Below are 24,214 nucleotides of genomic sequence, written 5' to 3' on the forward strand. Positions count from 1 at the left end.
CGTCCCCTGCCACAGGCCACCCCCGCGTCCCTCCCTGCCTCCCCACCGCCTCAGGCTCCGCTGGTCCCCGCCGGCAGAGGCCCGGCCTACAGCGGGCACCGGCACCTCCAGCGGGGCGGGGTGACCGCCTCCCTGTTTACTTCCCCAGCGTTTGGCAGGCGGAGGATCCCTCTCCCGATATTCCCTGAAGTAGAATCACACGTAGTTGGGGGAATTGGGTAGTGGATTGCGTTCCAAGCGCTGCTGCTGCCGACCTCTGGCAAGTCTTTGCACATTCTGACACCAGATTTCCTATGTAGGAGCGATCGAGTTTCGTCTGTCTAAAGGTAGATGCAGGACCAGCTGGTGGCTGTAGGAAAAACATTGGTGGGGAGAGCTGGACTCAGCAGTCAAGAGATGGTCCCTGCTCCCGCTGTGGAGCCCTAGAGGAGCAGGGCAGTGAAGCCCAGTGCTCCTCAGCCGAGGGTAGTGGGGAGCAGTGCCCTGCGAAGCAGCAGGGTCCTGGGAGCTCTCCCACCGCACTACCCAGCCCCTCCAGAAGCTCCTGTTTTGCAAGGGGACTCCCCAGGGGGGACTTCCTCCCCTCTGGTCTGGCCAGCTCCCAGGGCTGGGAGTGGGGAGGCTCTCCCCACCTGCATCAGAGCTGCGGACATCCATCTCTGCAGCCCCTGTGCCCTCGGGCATGGGGACCCCGGGGTCTTGTCGCATGGGTCACAGCAGCAAGCCTGGGAGGAGGAACCAGCCCTGCAGCAGGAACGCACAACTCCGGCCAAAACATGCCGTTCCCTGTAAAAAAGCGATCATGTGGAAAACAGCAGCTAATGAAGAGGTCTGTCTTCTGCACAAAGAGGGAATGGGTAAAACAGAACCTACGCTTGGGTGAAGGAATTGTTTTTGTTGTAAAATCTCCTTCATAACAGCTCCTAAGTGAAAACCAACCCCAAAGCATGCAGACGCTGCTGGAAACAACAACCCTTTCCACTCACTACAGTTCTCCCTGCCACCAGTCCAGGGTGGGACGACACAGGCTGCAATATAAAGACCATGGTATCTCAAAGGAACATAAGGAGGACTGCTCTATAACATACCTGAGACCAGGCACTGTAATGGTCTTTTCAGCCTTGGAAAAAGAAAAAAAAGGGGGGGGGGGTGGCATCAATCTATAAAACTTGCTCAATGAATTCTATTACTGTGAAGTTAATGATCAAGATTGTTGATTTGCTGCTGCTGGTGCCTCTCACAGCCAGAGCTGATCCCTTGAGAAGGGGGTGCTGTGCTCAGTGACTTGAATCTAAAACTGATCAACACCTAATCCTGGCAACCCAGGGGAGCGCGCAGAAGGCTTTGGCCATGGCAGCTTTCCCTGCCCAGCATCTCAAGTACAGCCATTTGCACCCCAACCTCTTGGGAGGTGCTGCAAAAGCACTCTGGCAGCGCTGTCGAGGAAAGCCAGCTTTTCCAGGGCGAGAACCTGCTGCCCATGCTCAGCTGCCTGGGGTGGGCCGGGTCCGGTCCCTTTGGTACCGCAGGATGAGTCCGAGGCAGGCACAAGACACAAACGGTCCAGGGTCAGGGGCACTAACCTTGCCACCTCATTTTCCACGGATCTAGGTCAGCTGGAAAAATGCTTGCACATGTCTGAAGCAGCGCACTGCCGGCATGGTGATAACAACAGCACTTCTCGGAGTGGTACGCTGGTGCCTGCACTGAGGAGAGTTCAACGCTGTTTGGAAACTCTCCCTAAGGACATGCTGCTGAAGGAGATCTGGCAACCCAGCAAGGACAGGGTTCAGGAGGGTGTAGCAGCAGCTCCCAACTTTGGCAGCTCTAAGCAGTTCTTTAATACAGTAGGGTTGCCGTGAAACCTTCATCCTACCAGCACCCATTTTCCAAGGCCCTCCGCCCAACTTTAAAGCCAGGCTTTGCCTCTAGCAAGCAACTGCAAAACTAACTTCTCTTGCTCAGACCTGGTGCCAGCAGGGATTTGGAGTCCTGACACGGTGCTGCAGCACCAAGGTCCTTACGTGGGTGACAGCAGCAGCAGCAAAGGCAAGATGGGGCTGGGAGAGAAAGCCAGAGATACTGGCAGGACTCTCCAGCAGCAGGAATTAAGCCTGCCCTAACAGGCAGACCAGAACAGGCACAGCACAGCCATTACACAGGCTTGTAGTGCTGTTAACTCACTTTTCAGCTGGCAGGAAAAGGCACCCGATGGCTCAGCAAGACCTGCAGCCCCCCTGAAGACAGACACAGTCCCTCTTCATCCACCCTCTTGATCCCTTGCAGGTGGAGAGTAGCCAAAAGCATAGGCAGGATGATTTTTGTCCCTTCCACTGGGTGCATGATCTTAAAACCAGGCTACACTTCAGGAGGAAAAACCCAGCTTGGCTTTCTGGTTCCCACCTGGAGAGTGCAGGGCCCACAGAGGGGAAAAGCCCTATTTATATTCCAGCAGGCCAAGCAGAGCTTGTAATCACATCCGACTCTCCAGCCTGCTGTGCACACTTTTAATCCCCTTTTCTGCATGAGGCAGCACCACCACTCAGGTGGAAACCGTGTACAAGGTCCTGGGGGCAGGTTCAGAGGAGGAAGCTGAGACACAGCACTGAGAATTCTCTGGGGCACCATTTCCCCTCTCCAAAATTACTTCAGACACACGCTAAGCAGGACAATGCTTCTCTCATCAGAAAAGAGACAGCAAAAAGAGAACCAGGAGAGCCTGATCTCGGCTCAGCTAAAGTCCCAGACTCATGGCTGGTAGGAACAAGGGTCCCGAAAATAAAGGGCAGACAGAAATGCCACTGACACCCGAGACCGAGGTTGGAGACAGCCAAAACACAGCAGTCCCACCCATGGATGGAGGAGCTCAGCTCCTGTTTAGTCCAGCACAGCGGCCCTTACGCCTCCCTGAGCGCCCCAGTGCATTTGTCTGGGAACAACACCCACCCCACCGGATCACAGGGATCACAAAATGGGCTGGTGTTTGGGACCACAACCACCACATCAAGGTGAAGGGCTCTGAATATGAAATGGTCTTCTTCACCCTGGACTGGTTTCAGGAGAGTTGCTGTCCTTCTGCTGTGTCTTTTATATCATTGGGCTAATAGCTGGACTTTACACAGACGTCTTGCTTTTGGTTAAGAAAACACTGAAACAGCCCTTTCCTAGGGACTCCCGGCAGCGGAGAGCTGTGAATGTCCTCCAGAACACTATGAAAACGTGCAGGAACTCCACATGTACAGTCAAAAATAGGTTTACTGGAATGTCTTTAGTCACAGCTGTAAGCAGCAATACTGAAAACAGTGAGCTTGTACATTCCCATGGCAGGACCAGAAAGTCTTCTGGATTGTAAAACCTAATTATTTCTTTTTTTCCCTCCCTTTTTTTTTTTTTTTTTTTTTGAACAAGAGAGAAGCAACACCCTTGCAGTTCTCCACAGAAGGGTCAGTTCCCTGTAGCATAATGGTATGTTCCTCTTCAGACATTTTTCCCCTCCTTTGCTCCGATGAAAGGACAGAGTCCCCTGTGCCTTCCACAACAGGCAGCGGGGAACTGCTCAAACGGTATTATTATTATTATTACAACTCAACCGTATATACAGATAAACTGTAGTGGCAAGTAGCCAGCTCCAAACCAGAGACCCAGAATTCCACAAAACAGGCGGTTTGGGAACTGAATCTTCTGTAATAAAAAGAGTCTGACAGCAGGAGCAGGTACTTGATGAAAAAAAAAAAAAAGGGTCATTTGGCAGTTCTTAAAACACTGTGTTAGAACTGGCTACTTGCCGCCGCCTCCTCACTCCTTGGAGAAAAACAACTTCAAAGCTATATACAGATATCTCACTTAAATTACACAGCAGTTTGGTTATCCCAGAGCCAGCTCCGCCGAAGCCTCCAGCTGCCCCGTCAGGTACGGTACTTCAGGACTATGGGTACTGGAAAACACAAAGAAACAAGCTCTCATCCACACACCTTCGCATGCAACATCGATCCCTGCCAGAGAGATCCCCCCGTTTCTGTAGTGACAAACACCAAGCAGCTGTGAGGGGAAGTGTTTCCAAGCTCAAGCTAATGCAATCTGCTGCCTGCACACACACTAGACCACATTTCCTGCCACCTTCATCTCCTTCCAGCTTCCTAAAATTAAACCAGATGGGATTTTCCATCAGTCTCTCTCTCTACAACACTCCTACCCTGCTGCCAGCTCTGCCTCTCCCGCTGCAGGCTGTGTGTCAGCAGGACAACGGGCCGCGAGGGTTTTGCCGAAGTAACAAGAACAGTTCGAGAGCTGCCCCCGGCCATGATCGGTGGGAGGAAAACCCTCCGGACCCAGCGGCACGGAAGGTCTGTGCTGCTGTGCTGGGCTGCTTGGATCCCTGGAACACATCATTCTGCATGCAGAGGGCTGAATTACTTCTTCTGCCTGGAAGAAATACACTCTGGTTGTTATTACCTGTTTGGTAGAAAAAGCAGCGAGAACTCTGCTCTGGGGAGCTCCAGAGAGACCAGGAAGGGCAGAGGGCAGGGGAAGGGACCAACTGCAAAGCCACAACAGCTACTTGCTGAAAATTAAGCAGCCTGGCAGCTTTGGGGAGGAGCGTTTGCAGGGAGCAGGCCCATTGCAAGATGGTTGATATATGTGGAGAGGCCTTTGGAAGACATTGCTCTGGTCTGAAACTCTTCCATCTACTCCCATCAGCCTTAGGATCAGTCAGTGCCAACCCTGGATCGATACAACATCGGCAGGGCAATGTTGGCTTTCTTCGGCCACAGTCAGTAGGACTTGGTTTGATCCTGCTCCTCTGCGTGCATGTTTAAACCTTGCAGAAGAGGAGCATGATGTGGGCTACAGGCACCACTTATGATAGTTTAAGGCAGAGTGGGGCCCAACCCAGTGGCTCAGGTGCTCTCCCCCAGGGACAACAGTACCATGGTGTCACTCACAGTGTGGAGCGCCACGAATATTTCAATGCCAGAGATGGCTGGGGTGACCTGGAGCTACTCACCGATGATCACGAGCAGCAGAATGACCGCCACCAGCGCCATGATCGCCTTCATCTGCAAGGGGAGCACAGAGGCATGTTACACAAGGTGCCACGTGTAGCTGCTTTGACCTGAAAGGAGGCCGTTGCCTTCCAGCATCTTTTCAGCTAGAAAGCAGAGCTTCTCCATCCCCTCCCAGAGGAGGGCAGGTAACCACCCTTTAACAAACCCACCCCTGCCTGTTCCTGTTCTTGCTCACCTTGCAGCCTCGCCACCACATCTGTCTCCGAAGCTGCTTGGCTCTGTTGCTAAAAGCTGTTGCGTTGTCTGATAAACTTTCTGTTGAAGGAAAGAAAAGAGGCGATTCAGCAGCACACACACACCGTCAGAGCATCCACTCGTTCTACTAACTCCACTGAGTTTTAAGGGGAAAAGACCCAACCACAGCGTGATTCACCAAAGCCACAGCAGATGCCAATGTGACGCCCTTCCCTAGAGCACACACAGACCTGCCGAGTCCCACTGAGCCCCCTTTGTACTGGCTGCCCTCTGAGGGCAGGAATTTGCTCTGCAAGCCAGCAAGCGAGCGGACAGCTGAAGTGCTCAGGGCAGTTGGGAGATGGACTGATCTACCTTTGCTTGAAGGGCTAACTAAATCACAGCACCCAAACACCTCCAAACTAGTGCCTGTGTGCGGAGCAGCAGAAGGCGAAGGTGTAAAGAGGAGAATGCCGGCAGAAAGTCAGATCTGCAGCCCAAGGCTGGGAAACACCACTCCCAGGAAGGATAGAAATACAAGCCCAGGTCTATCATCAGGCACTTTCTGAACAGAAACCAGGTAACCTGGCCAAGCAACAGGGAAGAGATGTGGGGAAGAGGCCAGCAGAGCTGCATTTAGCATCGCACCTGATTTATCCTGCAGGTCATCCAGCCGCTCGCCTCTTTCAATCACCTTCGTGATGTTCTCCTGCATAACGTCGATGACTTCGTCCACTTGGTTCTGGACGCTAGAGCGGAGCAAAGGCAGGGTGAGGAGCAGAAGCAAGCACCACCAGCTGCATTGCAGTGCCAGCCCTTGCTCAGAGTCGCCCAAGCTGATGGGGTCCAGGAGCCCACCAACAAAAATCAAAGGGGACAACAGTGGAGGGAGGTTGATGGGATGCTGAGAGAGCCAGACGCACGGCATCGCCTGGGGTGGGTCTCTGGCAATCCCAGGAAGGGTGAGGGAACACAAGGGGCTCAAAGAGAACACTGGGAAATCAGCAGAAGCAGGCCTCCCTCTGTAACACCTTTAACACAAAAATGCTGTAAGAAAAGGCACTAATTGCTGTTGGTGGGCACCTCTGCTGCAGAAGAGCTCATATCAATGGGAAAAATATATAAAAACTGCACCTTATCTTTCTAGATTTCATAGAACCTCGCACTGCACCTTTGCGAAATAACTTGGGGTGAAATCAAAGCAAGGTGCACTCTCCCCTCTGGGAACTGAGCTGCTAAATGAAACCCACTCTGACAGGGGCATCAAGAGGACAGTAAAGAAATGGCTGATATGAGCTAAACCAACTTATTATAATCCATCTTTTCATAGGTTACGCAACTCTGTGGGTAGTCGCTTCAGTGAACAGTAGCCTAAATCATACCCGCAGGGTTATTATAAATGCATTTATTCACTCCATAAAAAAGCCACACTGGTAAGAGAGAAAAATTCTCCTGGTGGAAAAATACTGCTACATTCTGGTTTCTATTTTGGAGCTAATACACTTTAGTTTTCCTGGAGATAGAAATAAGAAATTTCTTGGGGCCCTAGGGAGGCAATACATTGTTTGAGACATACCATTCCCAGAAAGCAACAGCAACGTCTTGGAGGCAACGCTACACAGGGCAACAAAACAGAAATAGCTCCAGGCCTCTCACTCTGCATAAGCATTAGGTTTGACGACTTAGGTTGCATTGATTAAAAACATTTAAGCTCTTCAAACATATCGAAATGCATCCAGCATTTCCCAAATATGCAGCACAAATAGGCCGCTCTCCACGTTACCAGAAACACACACCTCCTATTAACAGTGTGCCACTGGTGTCCCCAAAGGGAAGAAGGGTTGCCACCACCCCATCATTTGCACCTGCTTAGCACACTCTCCCGCTCCCCAAATTATCCAGTCACAACATCTTCCTCCTTGGACCCATGCAAAACCCGCTCCTCCCTACTGCCATCTCGCAAATGCAGATGTTCAAAGATGCTATTTGCCAAATCAGAATTTTTACAGCAGCACCAGACCCAAGTCCACCACTTAGAGAGCCACCAGTATCCAGCACCTAAGCTCAGAGCTCTTGGTACGACGAGGACAGCATATCCTCCACCATGGCCCAGGAATCCGGGGCCAAGGGAGACCCAGAGCAACTTGTCTAAGGCCAGTCAACAGGGCATTGCAGAACCAGAAACAGGGCCCCATCCTAGCCACCATGCCTCTAATTAATTAGAGACATAGGTTTACATTGACCTATTTCTCCTGTCTTCCTACCAGCCACATGCCTCTTGCCGAGCAGACACTTGCACCGAGATGCACACGAGGAGTGGCTGCAACAAGCAACAGTGGTCGCAATGGAAAAGCACGTGCCTTGCTCACATTCACGTATCGTTCCAAAAACAGGCAAGGAAAGTCATTAAAAGAAAAGGCTTTTTTCTCCCCAAAAAGCTCTAGAAAGAGCTCCAGATCTTTGAATATGAAGGGGCTTCCCATCTTAGCATTTCAGGTCGGGCTCTGTAGCACCACTGCACTGCAGCTTCCAGAGCTGCAACAGCCTGGCGACCCCTCTGAAGCCAATTTCTGACTCAACAGCCCTCATATAGCACATGCTGGACTCCAGCAGCGCACGTAAAAACTTGCTTTATTTAAGACACCACAAGAAAGAAACCTGCCTTCCCTGTGCTGCATCGGAGAGTCCGTGGGAGCAGCATCTCTCTGCACCCCTACACCGTGCGGTGGGTGGCAGCTCCTGCCTTCCGCATCGATGGCGGCCGCCTGCAAGGAGTTTCTTATCTGGAGGGGAAAGGCATAGATAATCCCCAAACGCCTCTCAGCAGGAGGAACCTGCCCCATGCCCATGAGCCTGTTCTGATCCACCATTTGTTCTACAAGGTATGAGGCGAATGGCAGAGCTGCCACCATTGATAAAGCGCAGAAGTGGCTCTGAGGACGCAGGCAGATGCTGCCTGGGAAACACGCGGTGGTACCCTGTGGAGCAAAGTGTCCACGCCATGCAGGACACATGCGGCCCCGTGGCCCTTCCTTGGGGCCACGGGTGAGGATGTGAGGAGGAGGCATGCTCTGCGAGAGGGTTTCCTTACCTCGGCACAACGGACAAGTCCCAGCTCGGAGCCGCCAGCAATGCTGCTATAGCTTGGAGCGAGAGAGGAAAAGCAGAAACATCTGCTATCCCAGATGAGCCAACTTGGCAAAAACTCTAAGGCCTTAAACATCAGTTTCACAGGCAGAAGACTACATTAGCAGTATGTAAATGTTTCTAAAATCATTTACTGGCTTCAAAACAAAGAGATTTCCTCCCACAACAGATTTGTAACCAAGTTATCTTGGTACAACTAACAAGAGGGTGCATGCAAGGTTACAATGCATCTCGGAACGTGCAGCGCAATGCAATGCCACCTGTATCCCCGCCAGTACAGGTCAGAGCCTGGAGAGATGCTGCTGCAGTCCCAGGGCAGCCCAAAGCCTTCGAGGCAGAGCGGGCAGGTATGTAACTTCAAGCTGCTCTGCTGTGTACCAGCATTGGGAGACACCTATGGAGCACAGACCCCCACTGTCCAAGTTGCATTTCAGCGTCCCAAGTTTTCTTTTCACCTGAGCTGTTGGCGAAACGCTGCGTGCCTTTGCTGCCTGCCCATAGCCTGTGCATTCTGTTAGCCATCCCCAAGAGAACAAAACATTTCACAGATGGAGAATGGAGGCACAGAGAAGTCAAAGCTTAAACTCTCGCAAATGTTGAGGTGTTTAACTCCCGTGGAACACAGACACATTTGAGCACCCCAATACCTTTTGGTATCTGATGTAAAAGAGAACCCTGGAAAAAAAAAAAACCAGGAAGGAAGAGACCAAGCCAGGGAATGAAACTTCAATCTCCACGCAGTGCCTTAACCAAACCCTAAGCCACTCCTTGCTTTCTGCTCTCTCCCACCCATCACTGCTGCAAGAGATGCCTCTCCAGGAGGGGGCTGAAAGATGCCCAGCCTATGCATTAGCCTATGCAGTTTCTGAGCAAATTCAACAATTCCCACTCGTTTGGCATGCTCGAGGTTGGAGACTCAAGTCGCAACAAGAAGAAAATATTTTGTTTTATTTGGCAAGAGAGAACGAATCCTCTAATACGAAGTGTATTTCCTGCTAGGGAGATATTGGCTTTTGAGACATACATTTCATGTGCTTCGCTCCTGCCAGATTTCCAAGAGAAGTAAAGTAGAATAAATACCTGCCAGGAAAGAGAGCAAGACAAAAGCATAAAATATGTCTCCCATGTCCCTTCTTCTTACTAATTACTGCAAATATGATGCTTTTAACAAGGAGAGCAAGTGCACACCACCAAAGCAGCAACAAGAGACCCACTGGCGCTTAGCTGGGTTTAAACTCTTCTGTCTTGTGCTTTGTCTGGTCCAGAGCAGGAGGAATAAGCCTCTCCATTTTGTCCGCACTGGGTTAGCTACTGAAAAACTCCCTGGTGTTGGGCTGGTCACGGTGTTGGGCTAACAACAGTGCTGCATTCTTCAGATGGCGTAAACAGGCCATGCACGCACCATGGGATGTGCTGCTCAAGGCTGCTTCTTGTCTCCAAGCTGGCTGTTTACAGCCAGCATGACACACTTCTATTTTCCACCCCAGCGATATTAATAGTGCTGTGTATTTTGGTGCAAATTACACCCAAACACCCCTCGTTGTGGCAGTAACCCAGGGAAGAGGGAACAGGATGGAGAGCCAAGCCGGCTGGACGGTGCAAAGGCAGGAGGCCAGCGCAGCACAGCACTCCGAGGCACGGCTCTCTGCAGAGGGGCAGAAAAGGGGGGCAGAAAGCCCTGCCGTACTCAACAAGGGGATATCAGCGCTGAACCGTGCCACAAATCCCTGGTTTTAAGTTGCTGCTTCATCCCAACTGTGAGGAAGACAGCAGTCTGTGCCTCCCTGAAGCCTTTCAGTCCTTGAAAGGATTATACCCAACAACGATGCCTGACAACACGGTCTCGATATCACCTTCAAATGAAAGCCTGGACTATGGCTGGGGTCCACTGCACAACCAACCACCTGCAATGAGCAGTCAGTCCCTGGGAAGCTGCTATCAACTCTTGCCTTCAAACCATTCCCCAAACCCTTCCCCTCCTCCGGACGTAACTTGGGGCTTGCAGCCAGACAGAGCCACTGGGGCCGAGCCCCGGGGCCGGGAATGCTGGCCACCCTCAGCAACGCAATGGGGGAATCACAGGGACCAAGACCTGGCTCCCGGGGAACCACAGCAGTGTGCTGAGCCTCACTGCCAGCACGAGCAGGAACCCGAATCCAGCAGCACGGTTGCCTGAAAGCAGAAACATCAGGAAGTCAAGCAGCGCAGAAAAGGGGGGGATTTTGGTAACGCTTTTGAAAAGATGACCTGTGATGAGAGGCTCCTATTCTAAATAAAACAAACCCAGGTGGAAGATGAACGTCCCACCTTCCCCCGAAAAGGCACTAAGAGCTCTCATGACACACGTTCAGGTCTTCTCACAAAGCCTGGAAGCAAAGGCAGAGTAGAGAGACCAGCTCTCCCTTACCTGTTCTTTGCAACTTTGGGGAAAAGGATAAAAGCCTGTTAAAAGCTACCTTTCAGCTCCAGCCTACCCCAGGGACAGGGGGGTCTCAGAGGGAGCCTAAGGGACCCCACGTGGCCACTTAATTACCGGGGGAGCGTCCACCCCAACCGAGCAGCTGTTGGGACAACAGAGCCTGAACTTCCAGACCTACCAGGGCAAAACACAGTACGGAGGGGACTGTGACGCTTCCTCCTGCCACTATTGCTGGCTCTAACTTGTCTCCTTCCCCTACGAGGTTTGCAGTGTTCCCCACCATCTCCTTCTGCAGCTGAGGCAGCCTCGAGGGTCTCTGCTGCCAAACTCTCCGCCTTGACCGAAGCCCCTGACTGCCAAGGACAACTAGGAAAAGTTTCCAGTCTTGCCCCTCACATTCAACATGTTCCGCACCTTTGCTCCCATGATCCCATCACTTTTTCCTCTACCCAATCCTCCATCCAATTTCCTTCTACGCCTATCTTCACGCCTCGTTCCTCCAGCCCCATATAGCTACAATCTCTCTAGCTTTGCCCAGCTACACCTCAGCTCTCCAGATGTGCAAATTCCTCCTTAAAATGTCTTTTCCTTACAGTGTTTCAGCAGCAACCCAACCCTCCTTTTCCTCCTCTGTTGAAACAAGAACAGACTGCACCATTACGAGACCAGGCATCAATCCATCCAGCAGAAGGGCTGGTCCGATCAGAAACTTAATAATAAGCTCCACGACAAGAAGTGACAACTGCACCCTGTAAGTGCTTATTAAACAAAGCAATCAACATTTGATGAGAGCAGAAAATAGATACCATTTTATAATAGATGCTCTAGATACTAGATAGATGTAGCCATTTGCTATCCCAAGGGACGTATCCCATACCAGGCCCACTAGACAATCTCTGGCAACAGGCAAGCCTCACGTGTGTTGGGCATTAGTCACATCACACGTATGAACCCACCACTTCCTGGATGAATTCTTCTTTCATTTTTCTTCTCCTTCAAAGCCGCTGTGCTATCCTCCACCTCCTGAAAATACACTCTTCCCTGCCTCCTGAAAACTCCCACATCCCCTCTACCTAAGCCCCCGCTCCCTCCTGCCTGGACAAGACAGTGGGAAGAGACCAGCTCCCGTTTTCCCCTGCCACGCAGGGAAGGCAGAAGATGCTCTGTAATTCCTTTCCAGCAGAGGCTGAAGGGGTAGGTGTCACCCCCTCTCTACCTTTTTGTGGGGGTGAGACCCTCATAAAACCAATTCTCATCCTTTTCATTCACTCCAGGCCAGCGTGGCACTGCCCTAGAAGGGAGGCTTTATCCACTCTGGCTTATCGTAAGGACCAGTGCGCCTCTACCAACAGCACCCTAACACCCCAGAGGGAGCAGAAACGCCCTGAAAACTCAGGGCGCAGTGACTGACCCACTGCCTCTTGTGTAACTGGAGTACACTTTGCCCCTCAAGGTAACGTGGCAAGCGGGCACACAAGCAAGCACTGCCTAACGCTGACGTTGGCAATGAGTCATCTCAGAGCTGCACTGGCTTCTTCCTGGCATGAAAAAAATCCCTAACGAAGAGCAACTCTCGGGCTGCACACAAGACAACCCAGTCTGAATAACGCTCGGTCATCAGTCTCCACACAGATCTCTGTTCTGGCTCCGCGGAGGTCAGCAAAGGAAACGGTGCAACACAAACCAGGGGTCTGTGAATATCCCCCCCTTTCCACTAAGTACCACCATCGCATCCCTCACAGGAAAGGGCGGGACAAACTGGAGCCCAGAACAAGCATTATGCAGGAAATGACTTGATGGGAGAAGGATCCAGAGTGTTCACTCCTTCCTTCTTGCCCTAATACAGTCAATAATCCTCCTCCAGCTGTAATGGTTTCCTGTTTGTCCAGCTGCTTTGTCCCACTGAGTCACTGCTCATCTCCAGGTCACCTATATCAGGTTTTTACCTGGAGAAGAGGAGGCCAGAGGACCAGCCACTGCCCAAAAAACATTGTCCTGGTGTGCTCCTGACCACTTCCTTTCTTGAAACATTGAGGAGCAAGTTACAGGAAAAAGAAAAAAAGCAATGAAACAATAAAAAAAGGTGCTAGCAAAGGTTAAAATTCAGGATTAATGCTCTAGACAAAGAGCCTCATAAAAGCATGGAACAGGTCATCACCAGATACAGCAAGGGCTTTAGAAACTCTGCTAAGCTACTGTGATACAATCCTATCCCTTCGCCTCGGTCAACGCACAATTTCTTGATAGCTTGAATCAAATTTGAGGTTTTCCTTAGCTGTGGACATGTAGGGTAGGAAATGTCAATTAGAAGAAAGAAAGCACAAGCCATGCTCGTATTCAGAACTACACAGAAATACTCCGGTAGACAGCAGCAGGAGCTCACAGTGCCAGAATAAGATGTTATCTGTGTGACACTGAGGAACAACAACTTACTGCCTGATCTTGTCATTCCTGGGTCCAAATCTTGGTCCAGAAGGCCCTCTCCTGCAGGCAGAAAAGAGAGCAATCAGGATGGAAGATACAACGAAAACATGTATTTAAGCCAAAGACTCAAAGACAGAACCAATGCCTTGTGGATGGAGGATTGTTCTCATGTCTCCCATCAGTCCCTCCCATGTCTTAGGATATGTGGGACACCCCACTCTTATACAGGTCACACCTATTAAGTCCTAATTCACGCTCAATACCACGGCTCCAGGAGATCATCTCAAAGGAATCAAAGGTTTTGATTCCCAGGCCTCCACCTATGTGGAAGGGAGCAGCTTTTAGTATTCGACACCTCCAGCCTCAGAGATGTAGGCAGTTAAGACATCGCATTCCCTACAGCGGCCGTTCAGAAACTCACAAAAAAAAGTCTTCCTCTTCATCCGAATCTTCCTCCAACAGGTTCCTCTGCAAACACAGAAAAAAAATAAACCACTTCATCGATAAGCAACCACCATTTCACACACACACACAATTTCCAGACCTTAGGATGCAGACAGCATCCTCTGACTGCAGGTTACACGTGAGCCCTCCTTTGGAGAGCATCAATGGTACTTTTTAGGTGTCTAGAGTTGTGCTGTTTCTTTCTGCTTGTGATCAGGGGCCGAGCTGGATGTCTCTGTGCCACTATTATCACCTCGGCAGTATTTGCTAGCTCTGTACAGCACAGACCAATGCACAGCTCTGCAGCTCTGTCTTGGGACAACTCGAACCTCTGCCACCCAGCCAAACTGGATTTGTGTCAACGACCAGTTGCCTGCGCAGGTTCAGATCCCAATTCTAGGGATCAGTACAACTCCCTACAATGCAGAAGCAACCAGTGCATCAGCACGTTGAGCCCTTCCTTGGAAAGCAGCAGCAGAGCCCCTGCGCAGGCCAGCTGTGGAAGGAAGGCCCTCTCTGCTCAAGGGACGATCCCCAGCGCTGCACTCGGTCAACGGCAGCTGCTCAAAAAACGTCGGCATCGCCTACAGCCACCCTGGGGTATCCCATCCACGTGGGAAGTCAGATCTGCTCCTGATTTGGAGGACGTGGTTTCTCCAGCCATCTGATGGCAGCGGGCGTAAGAAGAACAACCGCAAAGAAACACGCTGGGCTCCCCGCACAGCACGGCCGGAGGGGTCGGCCGCTTCAAACCCCTGACTCAGGCAAAGGCTACGGCTGGGCTGGAAAGCAGAGCGGTCTGGTAGCTCCTCTGCTTCGTGCCAAAGGGCTCCTCCTGGACTCAGATTTGCTGTTCTACTATACCCCATCAGATGATCCAAAGGTTGATTTTTAAGAGCAACCCCACAATCCCACTTAAGCCTAAAAGTTTTTGGACAAAGACGTTACTAGAGTTCATTTCATAGAATCATAGAATCATTAAGGTTGGAAAAGACCTCTAAGATCATCGTGTCCAACCGTCCACCCAACACGCCATGTCCACTACACCATGTCCCTAAGCGCCTCATCTACACGTCTTTTAAATACCTCCAGGGATGGTGACTCACCACTTCCCTGGGCAGCCTGTTCCAAGGCCTGAACACTTTTCAGTAAAGAAATTTTTCCTAATATCCAATCTAAACCTCCTCTGGCGCAACTTGAGGCTGTTTCTTCTTGTCCTATCGCTTGTTACTTGGGAGAAGAGACCAACCCCCACCTCGCTACAACCTCCTTTCAGGTAGTTGTAGAGCGCGATGAGGTCTCCCCTCAGCCTCCTCTTCTCCAGGCTAAACAACCCCAGTTCCCTCAGCCGCTCCTCATAAGACTTGTGCTCCAGGCCCTTCACCAGCTTCGTTGCCCTCCTCTGGACACGCTCCAGCACCTCCATGTCCTTCTTGTAGTGAGGGGCCCAAAACTGAACACAGGATTCGAGGTGCGGCCTCACCAGTGCCGAGTACAGGGGCACGATCACCTCCCTACTCCTGCTGGCCACACTATTTCTGATACAGGCCAGGATGCCATTGGCCTTCTTGGCCACCTGGGCACACTGCTGGCTCATGTTCAGCCGGCTGTCGACCAGCACCCCCAGGTCCTTTTCCTCTGGGCAGCTTCCCAGCCACTCTTCCCCAAGCCTGTAGCGTTGCCTGGGGTTGTTGTGGCCGAAGTGCAGGACCCGGCACTTGGCCTTGTTGAACCTCATACAGTTGGCCTCGGCCCATCGATCCAGCCTGTCCAGGTCCCTCTGCAGAGCCTTCCTACCCTCCAGCAGATCAACACTCCCACCCAACTTGGTGTTGTCTGCAAACTTACTGAGGGAGCACTCGATCCCCTCGTCCAGATCATTGATAAAGATATTGAACAGGACCGGCCCCAGTACTGAGCCCTGGGGAACACCGCTCGTGACCGGTATATTTCTCATATCAGGGCAGCATGAATTTTCCAATTGAGCTGCGGGCTCCCAGTAACATCTATTTAGGATCAAATATAATCAAGAGGGGGAAATGGCATGCTAAACATGTGGGCCTAGGAACACATCGGCTGCTCCTTACAGTACCAACAGCTGCTGCTTCCTCTGTGCATATATCTGGGCTCTCACCTGCAAGCGCAGTGCTCTTATTTTGAAGCTTACCTACATTTCCATCCTTGTCACATTTGCTCAATCAACTTAAGCAACCTGCGAGACCATGCAATAGCTTCAGCCATCGCTTCCCTCAAGGGATGAGCGAACTGCTCTTGGCAACACCGGATCCTTGTCTCACTGACAGCTATCGTGAGCTGCAGCAACATTCTAGACTACAGTCTAAACTCAGTTTTAGCACAGTATGACCCCAGGACAAACACATCAGGTTAAATCCACGTTGTCTAAAACAGGCAACTGCACCACTTTGATCTGTATTCAAAGCCTGAAATGTCAGGGGACCTTGGCGACAGGAGAAAAATTCAGCTGTAAAGCGCAGGGTAACTTCACACGAGTCCTTCAGCCAGCTACGCGGGGAGGAGAGCCGCGACGTGCCCAGGCCAAGCTCTGCGGAGAGGCAGGAGGCTGGAGCACACCGGGATCTCACGGCCGTAGACGCAGCCTAAAGGAACTGGAACAGGTTCTCAAAACAGCCGAATCTCCTAATGGGGTTTGTTTTAAAACACACAGATCAGGTTTGCTGCACAGACAGTCCCCTCGCTAGCTAAATGTCACTGTCAACAGCGATACGGCTTCTGGGCCCTGCGGCTGGAGGCTGCGGCGGCAGGAGCCCCTTCGGCAAAGGGAGCTGTAACTTACCTTGCACCGGCCCGGCGGCTAACGGCACAGGGCAATGTGGGGGCCTTGGGGTCCCCGAAGGTGTTAACACCAATGCGGGCACCTGCCCCGGGCACCCCTGCGTAAGTAACAGCCTGTAACGGCACCGGCACAGCCACCGGCACCGCAGGGCCAGGCTGGCCCCCCCGCCGGCACTCACCCGCTCGCTCTTCACCGAGCCCGTCACCTCGTCGTCGTTCAGGTGCCGCTTGAATTTCGGAGGCATGGTCTCTACCTGCAGGAGAGGCGGCTTCGTGCCCGGGAGGAGAAGCCTGGAAGGGGAGGTGCAGGGAACGGCCGGGTCACCTCGCTGCCCGGCGCCTGAACCGCGCCTCTCCCGGCCGCCCCTCGCCGGGGCCCGGGAGGATGCGGTGGGGAAGCGCCCGGCGGGGGCCCGCGGGCGGCCGGGGAGCCCCCGCACCGGTGGGCCCGGAGGAGTGGGGGGGAAGGACGAAATGGCCCCTGGACGGGGCGGTGCAATGGCCCCGGGGAGGGGGATGCAAGGACAGCCGGTGCCCAGGACCCGCGCTTTCGCCCGGCCCCGCCGCTCCAGTCCAGCCCTCCAGTGCCCCGGGGGTCACCGGCGAGCAAAGCCGGTGCCCAGACAGAGCATTCGACCCCCGCGGCGGCGCAGGGTCCCGCCCCCCCCCGCCCCACTCACCGGGCTCCGCTCCGGGCCGGGCCGGCGGGAAATGGCCGGTGCAGCAGCGGCGGCGAGTCAGCTGTCCCATCGACCGCCTCGGCGCTCCACCCGTCGCGCCGAGCGCCGAGCTATCGATGCCGGGGCGGGACGAGGGCGGAGAGAGGGCGGAGTCGGGGGCGGGGCTGGTCTCGGGGGCGGGGTCGGGGTGCGGCGGGGCGCGGAGCTGGGAGCCGGCGGGAGCGGCTGGGGAGGCGGGCGGGGGCGGCCCCAGCCCGGGAACACGCTGGCTCGGGAGCCCGGGGGCTGGCGGCGCTCCCGGCTCGGCCCCGCGCGACGCCTCCCTGCCAGCAGCGGGGGGGTCCGGCCGCCGCGGCCCCCGGCATCGCCCCTGGCACACGGCCCCGGGAGCAAAGCCCTTGGCCGCGGCCGCAGGCTGCCGGAGCCCGGCCAGCGGCCTCGGGGAGACCGGGGGGGGAGCGCCGGCTGCCGCTGGGTGAAAGCCGCCGTCGCCACAGGCATCTGGAAGGTTCCGGCTCGTCCGTCCCCCCGCCGCCCTGACCCTCTCCCCGCCGCCCTCCCGCCCTATAAATGCGGGCGACTGCGCCCGGCGTGCGGCGGAGCAGAGGCACTGAGGGCGCGGGGCCATGCTGGGGGCCTGGCTGCTGCTCTGGGGGGGCCTGGCCCTGGGCTGCCGGGGCGAGACGGCCTTTCTCCAGCGTGCCGATGACAGCGCCGGGCGTTGCACCTACTCCTTCACGGTGGCCAGCCCCGTCGAGGCCGCCTGCCCCGATGCCAGCGGCGTGCCGGAGATGCGGGCCGAGCTGGCCGCCCTCGCCGCCCGCCTGAGCCGGCTGGAGAGCCGGGAGCGGGGCGCGGGGGGCTCAGGGCCGCGAGGAGGTGAGGCAGGGGCTGCTCGCCTGGAGGCCGCCTACAGCGAGCTGCTGCGGGCCAAGTCCCGGCTGGAGGAGGACAAGGGGCGGCTGGAGCGGGAGAAAGAGGAGCTGGGGAGGCGGCTGGAGAGCAGCACCCAGGAGATCACCCGGCTGCGGGCCACCCGCTGCCCCCCCGGCGGAGAGGGGCCCGGCCGCGACGCCCTGCGTGCCCCCGGCAAAGGTAAGTGCCGGGGCTGGGACTCCCTGTGCATCCCCACCACTGACTCCTCGCCAGTGCCTCTGCCCCCAGCACTGGTCAAGTCCCTTTGCTGCCCCCCATGCGGTGCACCCACTGCTGCCCCCGCTCCTGGGGACCCTGGCGGGGCGCTCACCCGTGCAGGGCTCAGCCCTACCGCGGGGTCGCAACCCATTGCACCAAACCCCCTCCCCATCCCTGAATCAGGGCTGGCAGCCGGAGCCCTCCTCATCCCATCACCTGCCCCGCAGCAGAGGGGGGGACGCAGGGGACCGCACTAATCCGGGGGGGATTAGGAGTTTCCCTCAAGGAGCATTAAACCCCGCACTTGGGGGGCAACAGCATCAGCAGCTGTGGAGCAGGGACCCCATCAGCAGGTCACAGATGTGCCCCTCTGCAGCGGGAGGGGGCATTGGGCTCCTGACCGAGGCGTTGGCATTTCGAGGGGCAATGGTCTGGCGTCGAGCCCCCTGAGGGGGGGCATGGTGGTGAGGGGGGCTGGCTTGGCCCCTGCTCACCCTGCGTCTGGCCCCGCCGCAGCCTCCCGCTGGGACCCACAGCCCCTCGCCTACCAGGAGCTGCAGTCGGAGAGGACGGAGGTTCCTGCGTCCCAGCTGCTGGAGGAGACGACGCTCGGCCGCCCGGGGAGCAAGGACTCGGGTACTGCCACCGGCACGGCCGGCCAGCCCCATGCTCCGCTGCTCACAAATACCCCCTGGCCCTCCCGAGGGGCTCGCCGGGTGCCGCTGCGGTGCAATAACCCCTTTCTCTCTCCCCTCCTGTCCCCGAGCAGGCTGCGGTGAGCTGGTGTGGGTGGGGGAGCCCCTCGTCTTCGGCCGGGCAGAGTCCATCGCCGGCAAGTACGGTGTGTGGATGAAGGACCCCGAGCCCGTGCCCCCCTTCACGCGGGAGACCACCTGGCGCGTGGACGCGGTGGGCACGGAGGTCCGTCAGCTCTTCCAGTACGAGGCGGCCGAGCAGCTGGCTCAGGGCTACCCCACCAAGGTGCACGTCCTGCCGCGGCCCCTGGAGAGCACGGGGGCCGTCATCTACCGCGGCGGGCTCTTCTTCCAGCCCCGCCGCTCCCGCGCCGTGGCCCGCTACGACCTGCGGGGAGAGGCCGTCACGGCCGAGAGGGAGATCCCTGGCGCCGGCTACCACGGGCAGTACCCCTACTCCTGGGGGGGCTACACCGACATCGACCTGGCGGTGGACGAGACGGGGCTCTGGGTGATCTACAGCACCGAGAAGGCCAGGGGGGCGATTGTCCTTTCCAAGCTGGACCCCGAGACGCTGGAGATCCGGCGGACCTGGGAGACCAACATCCGCAAGCGGGGGGTGGCCAACTCCTTCGTCATCTGTGGCACCCTCTACACCGTCAGCAGCTACTCGGCGCCCAACGCCACCATCAACTTCGCCTACGACACGGCCACCGGCACCAGCCGGGCCCTCAGCATCCCCTTCGAGAACCGCTTCCGCTACCTCAGCATGGTGGACTACAACCCTGCTGAGCGGCAGCTCTTCGCCTGGGACAGCTTCAACATGGTCACCTACCCCATCCGCCTCTCCCGGCTGTGAGCTGGGGCCGGGGACACGCTGGCTCAGCCCCTCCGACCCCCGCACGCACCTCGGCACCCCGCTTCACTCCCCAGCTCCCCCCGGCACGGCCGGGAGCGCCGGCTCAGACAGCTCCGGGCGATGGTGGGGCCACACGCTGACCAGCCGAACCGCGATGGGGCCACCAACGTCCCCGCTGGCACCTCTGGCAACATCCCATCGTGCTTGTGTGAGCAGAGGGAAATTGTTTCTCCGGAGCCTGGTCGAGCCAGTGAAACGCCTCTCCTTGGCCTCTGCGGGTTTTGGATGGGCCACAGCGGTACCCAGCCCTGAGCCGCTCCAGCATCCTCCAGGAACTCCCAGCCCAGCCCCCCCAAATTTGGAGCAGGGAGGGCTCAGGCACAGTGAAGACCGGGCAGGGCAGGCGGTGGAGGTGGGGAGAGGCTGCCTGAGAGGGTCCCACCTAAAAATAAATGCTTTCCCTGGTTGCAAGCAGCAATCCCCTCTGCGGGGCTGGGGTTTGTGTTTCCAGGCTCCGGCTGAGCACGAGCACCACTGCTGTCCCTCAGCAGCAGCAGTTTCGGGGGGTCCTCCCCGGCTCGGGCCGGCCTCGCTGAGGAGAGCAGTGTTTGCCCACCAACAGCAGCCCCGCAGAGCTGAGCTCCCCTGCTGAGAGCCTGCAAGCCCCACTGCATCCCACGCTGCCAGTGCCGGGGGGCATCCGGAGCTCAGCCACGTCCAAAAATCATCTGGCAGGATCAAAAGCAGCGGGGAATATGGACACTCATTGCACAAACCTTGTTTTATTGGGAAAAAAAAAGCAGCCAAGAGAGCAGCGGTGAGGAGTGCTGGCAGAGCATCCCGCAGGCGAGCGACCCCTTGGCGCGCCCGGCCCCTCTCAGCCACGCGCTTCGGCTTTACAGCCATGCCTGGCCACCGACGCGGCGTGGCAGCTACGGCAGCGCTCCCCACGCCGGGCCAAAACACGCCGGTTTAACTATTTATTGTAGAAAGTTTGTAGGAGGCTTTTTCTTTCCCCCCATCCCCAGCGTTCGGAGCAGACGGGGCAGCAGCAGCCGCGTCCCCCGGGGGATGCGCAGGGTCCCGGCCCAATAAACGTTGCCCACCGCCGCCGCCTTGCACCTCGTCTTTCCGAGCCTGGGTTTTCCTGGGGGCTTGGTGGGCTGGAGCCCGGTGGGGGTGTGGGGTGCTGGTGCCCCCCTCGATGCACTGACAGGCTGAAGGCGCTGGGGTGGGGAGCTGTAATGCTTTGGCCAGGAAAATGCCACATTTGGGAGGCAGCTGCTGGCAGGGCCGACCCCAGGAGCACCTTTATTTAGCGCGAAGAGGGGCTGCGACATGCCCGCAACATTGAATAGGAATAAAAGTCAAAGCTTCAGCGCTAAACCCTGGAGATCTGCGGAATGGGAAAGATTAATGAGCTCCAGGCGGCTCAGGGGGCTGTGGGTTGGGCTGGCCGGTGCCGGGGGGGCAGCGCCGGGCGGGAGGAATGGGGGGATGGAGGCAGCCCCCGCTTTGCTGCCGCAGCACTGGGGTGTTTGGCTGCTCGCTGAGGGGATGGCACCACTCGGAGCCGGGAGGCCACGGGGATGGACCCCGGCCACAGGAAGCACATGCTCCTCCATGGCGAGGGCTGCCCCAGTGGGGGGTAACCAGGGAAGGGCCCTCCCAGACCACCGGGAGGGGCTGGGGAGGGTGCGGGATGGGACGCACCCCATGGGGAACCGACCTGGGTGGGTGGTGGGTGGGACCCCAGCACGTCGAGGCAGGAGGCTAAAAGACCCTTTCTCGCTCCCTGGCAGGCCCGGCCTGGGGCTGGGATACTCACCGTGAGCCAGGGCGAGTGACGGCATCCCCCCGGCCAGCGATGCGCCCACGCAGCCGCCACGGTGCAGCCCGGCAGCCCCCCGCCGCCCCCCCGCGCCTGCCCCGCTTGCGCCACATTAGGACTCGCGACCCCTCAGCTGCCAGGCCTGGCCCAGCCACGCCGTCTTCTCCAGGTCCGGGGGTCCTGTGCCGCGCCAGGAGCTGGGCGTCCCCCGGGGCTCCTCGCTACCCCAGGGCTGCCTCCCTCACAAGCTGCAGCAGGTCGTGCACTGCACCCCGCTCCTCACGGGGTGCTGCCAGCTGTGCCCTGGGGTGACGCCTTCCCCACCCTCCTGGCAGGGGGTGGCAGTGACCCCGCCATCGCCCACAGCCCCACACCTGCCATCACACACAGCTGGGCGCTGTACTAGGAGGAGGAGGTGAGTCTGCGCTGAGCGGGGCACCCTGGTCGTACTGCAGGGAGAGGGCACCCGCTGCACCGGACCAGAGCTGCTGCTAATAAATTCATGGTGCGTTACAGGCTCTCAGAAAACACAGGTGCATAGCCCTGCCCCGGGGAGCAGCCTCGGCCCCGCAGCGTCCCTCTGTCCCTCTGCAAAAACCCCCAGGGCGCTGGTGCAGCTTAACGAGGCAAACGCCAGGGCAAGAGGCAGGGCTGTAAAGCTGGGGGTGAAGGCAGCTATGGGGGTCACCCAGAGCAGGCAGGGGCCGTCACGCGCTCGCTGGGGCTGGGCAGAGGGAGGCAGGCAGCCGGCAGCCCCGGCCTGCGCCGCGCTGACCCGCCTGGCAAGCGGCCGCCTGCCCCGCGCACAGAAAACCTGCCACTGAGGATGGGAAAAGGGCATTTCTGTCCCAAAACCGGAGGGGAGGGAGCCCCCCTTCGCCCTGAAGCTCCTCGGAAGCACGGGTTGAGCCCCAGCATGAAAGGGAGGGCTTGTTCAGAGGTCCCCGGGGAGCAGCAGCGCCCAGGGCTTCTCAGCGAGAGGAGACACCGAGGGCAGACAGCCCCAGCCATTCCCACCTCCCCGCTCTCTGCCAGCACCGGGGTCTTTTCAGGCTGGGAAGTCCATCACTTAATTGACTAAAAAAAAATAAACGAAGACAAGCCAATGTACACAGGATTTCCAGAAAGCTGGGCGGGAGCTGAACAGCGCTGAATACGCAGCCTCACTTAACTGGCTTTGCAAAACAAGCCCCAAGCGTCCCTCCCCTCCCGCACCCCAGGAAGAAGCCGGCCTGAGCCGAGGGGGGTTGCTGGATCTGGCCCCGGTCACCTTAACCCCCTTCTGCTCTTGCCCTTAAGAAAAGTGACGGTCTTTTCACAGACTGAATATTATTGGGGGGGGGGGGGGGGGGGGGGGGGGGGGAGTGAAATCCCCAACCAAAATAGTTCCTTAATTTATGGGAGGTTCAGCACAATTTGTGATGACCAGAGTCCTAGAGAAGAGATTACACAGCAAACCCCACTCAAATTAAAAACGCAAGACCTATTCCAGCGTAAATGGCCAGGAGCAAGTTATCCGGTTAAATGTCATAAAAATATTCAATGAACCAGAGTCAGTGACTGAAAGCTCAAACTGGCCTCCAAGGCAGCCAGGGTGGCTGGGGGCTGTTTTGGGGAGGCACACATCAAAATTGGATTATTTGGATGCACCAAATGCTCAAGCATTTACTTTTAAATAAGTTTCTGCAGAAATATTACCCTTGTTCTGCTCAGTGCAAGAAATAGCCATAAGCTTGGTATATTCCCACTGCTGACTGTGGCAAATCCAGCTGACTTTTCTAGTGGTTTTATTGAAGAATTTAAGATGAATCCTTTCAGCAGCATTTCCTTAAAAACACAATAGGCCAGTGAACAGTTTCGCATTTTTACGGGGTCCTTCCAAGATGAACCAGAAGACAGCCTCAAAACAGGGAAACATCAGCACAACAATTACCATTGAAACCATCTCTTTTAGAGCACATTTATAGTTCAAACCGCTGTCCGCCTTCACTCAGTCCCCCTACCTTCATCCTCCTTTCCCTGAGTGTTTGTTGTAGCTGTGCTTGTACGGTTCCTGTAAAAAAGGCGATTTACCCGTGGTGTTGCCTACTCGGAGGTTACTTCTGCCCATCACTCCAGCTGTGGATTACAGCACCTTTATTTACTCCATATTGGTGCAGTTTTACTAGAAACCCCCTAAAAGAACCAACTCCAGCTCCTCTGGTGCCCCCAAACCACCCCCAGCGCAGGCAGCTCTGCCTGCTCCGACCCACCACGGGGCTGGCAGCGACACCCCTGACCGAAGGCAAACTGCACGACTCCCACGGTGCTTGCAGAGCCACCCCGACACCCGCGGCTGGCTTTCCTTTCTTTGCATCCCTTGGAGATGGAACGCAAGCCAGCACCTTCTCCCAAGGCAGGAATGACTTCCCAGAGAGCAAGCACGAGAAGGTTTCTGGTGTTCGTTATGAACCCAGAGTTCCCTCTGGTGGCCAGCTGACCGTGCCAGCCCGGACCCGATCCTGCCTCTTCATAACCCCAGGGAGCC

General features: G+C 56.2%; 2 protein-coding genes across 9 annotated transcripts; one reads left to right on the forward strand and one right to left on the reverse strand.

Moving 5' to 3' along the window:
• Positions 1–696: 696 nt before the first annotated feature.
• Positions 697–17,277, reverse strand: VAMP4 (vesicle associated membrane protein 4). 8 transcript variants are annotated; one of them, XM_075156750.1, is made up of 10 exons: positions 16,668–16,745; positions 16,133–16,301; positions 13,652–13,698; positions 13,466–13,550; positions 13,240–13,290; positions 5,889–5,989; positions 5,242–5,321; positions 5,006–5,057; positions 4,193–4,422; positions 3,238–3,934 (listed from the first exon to the last, which is right to left on the reverse strand). In XM_075156750.1, the coding sequence occupies exons 3-9, from the start codon at positions 13,671–13,673 to the stop codon at positions 4,232–4,234; spliced, it is 582 nt and encodes a 193-aa protein (XP_075012851.1). In that variant the 5' UTR covers positions 13,674–13,698; positions 16,133–16,301; positions 16,668–16,745; the 3' UTR covers positions 3,238–3,934; positions 4,193–4,231. The 8 variants fall into 8 exon arrangements, 7 of the variants coding, with proteins under 7 accessions (XP_075012851.1, XP_075012849.1, XP_075012850.1 ...); XR_012674558.1 differs by lacking the exons at positions 4,193–4,422; positions 13,466–13,550; positions 16,133–16,301 and adding exons at positions 697–786; positions 17,169–17,275 and having other exon boundaries at positions 3,844–3,934; positions 16,668–16,779; XM_075156748.1 differs by lacking the exons at positions 13,466–13,550; positions 16,133–16,301 and adding an exon at positions 17,169–17,275 and having other exon boundaries at positions 16,668–16,779.
• A 239-nt stretch (positions 17,278–17,516) lies between these two features.
• On the forward strand, positions 17,517–20,966 carry MYOC (myocilin). Its single transcript, XM_075156676.1, has 3 exons — positions 17,517–18,263; positions 18,819–18,938; positions 19,072–20,966. The coding sequence occupies exons 1-3, from the start codon at positions 17,795–17,797 to the stop codon at positions 19,854–19,856; spliced, it is 1,374 nt and encodes a 457-aa protein (XP_075012777.1). The 5' UTR covers positions 17,517–17,794; the 3' UTR covers positions 19,857–20,966.
• Positions 20,967–24,214: the final 3,248 nt, after the last annotated feature.

The sequence above is a fragment of the Calonectris borealis genome, chromosome 8 (genome assembly GCF_964195595.1).
Source record: "Calonectris borealis chromosome 8, bCalBor7.hap1.2, whole genome shotgun sequence".
In the NCBI taxonomy this organism is placed as follows: Eukaryota; Metazoa; Chordata; class Aves; order Procellariiformes; family Procellariidae; genus Calonectris; species Calonectris borealis.

Excerpts from the sequence above, each read along its gene's own strand:
- VAMP4 (XM_075156748.1), bottom strand. The coding sequence starts at position 16,733 with ATGCCTCCGAAATTCAAGCGGCACCTGAACGACGACGAGGTGACGGGC. Across the intron at positions 5,058-5,241 it reads TGTGGTGGCGAGGCTGCAAG|ATGAAGGCGATCATGGCGCT; the intron begins GTGAGCAAGAAC and ends CTCCCCTTGCAG. Across the intron at positions 4,423-5,005 it reads TCTGCTGCTCGTGATCATCG|GCAGAAGAAGTAATTCAGCC; the intron begins GTGAGTAGCTCC and ends TATTTCTTCCAG.
- MYOC (XM_075156676.1), top strand. The coding sequence starts at position 17,795 with ATGCTGGGGGCCTGGCTGCTGCTCTGGGGGGGCCTGGCCCTGGGCTGC. Across the intron at positions 18,264-18,818 it reads CCTGCGTGCCCCCGGCAAAG|CCTCCCGCTGGGACCCACAG; the intron begins GTAAGTGCCGGG and ends GCCCCGCCGCAG. Across the intron at positions 18,939-19,071 it reads CCCGGGGAGCAAGGACTCGG|GCTGCGGTGAGCTGGTGTGG; the intron begins GTACTGCCACCG and ends GTCCCCGAGCAG.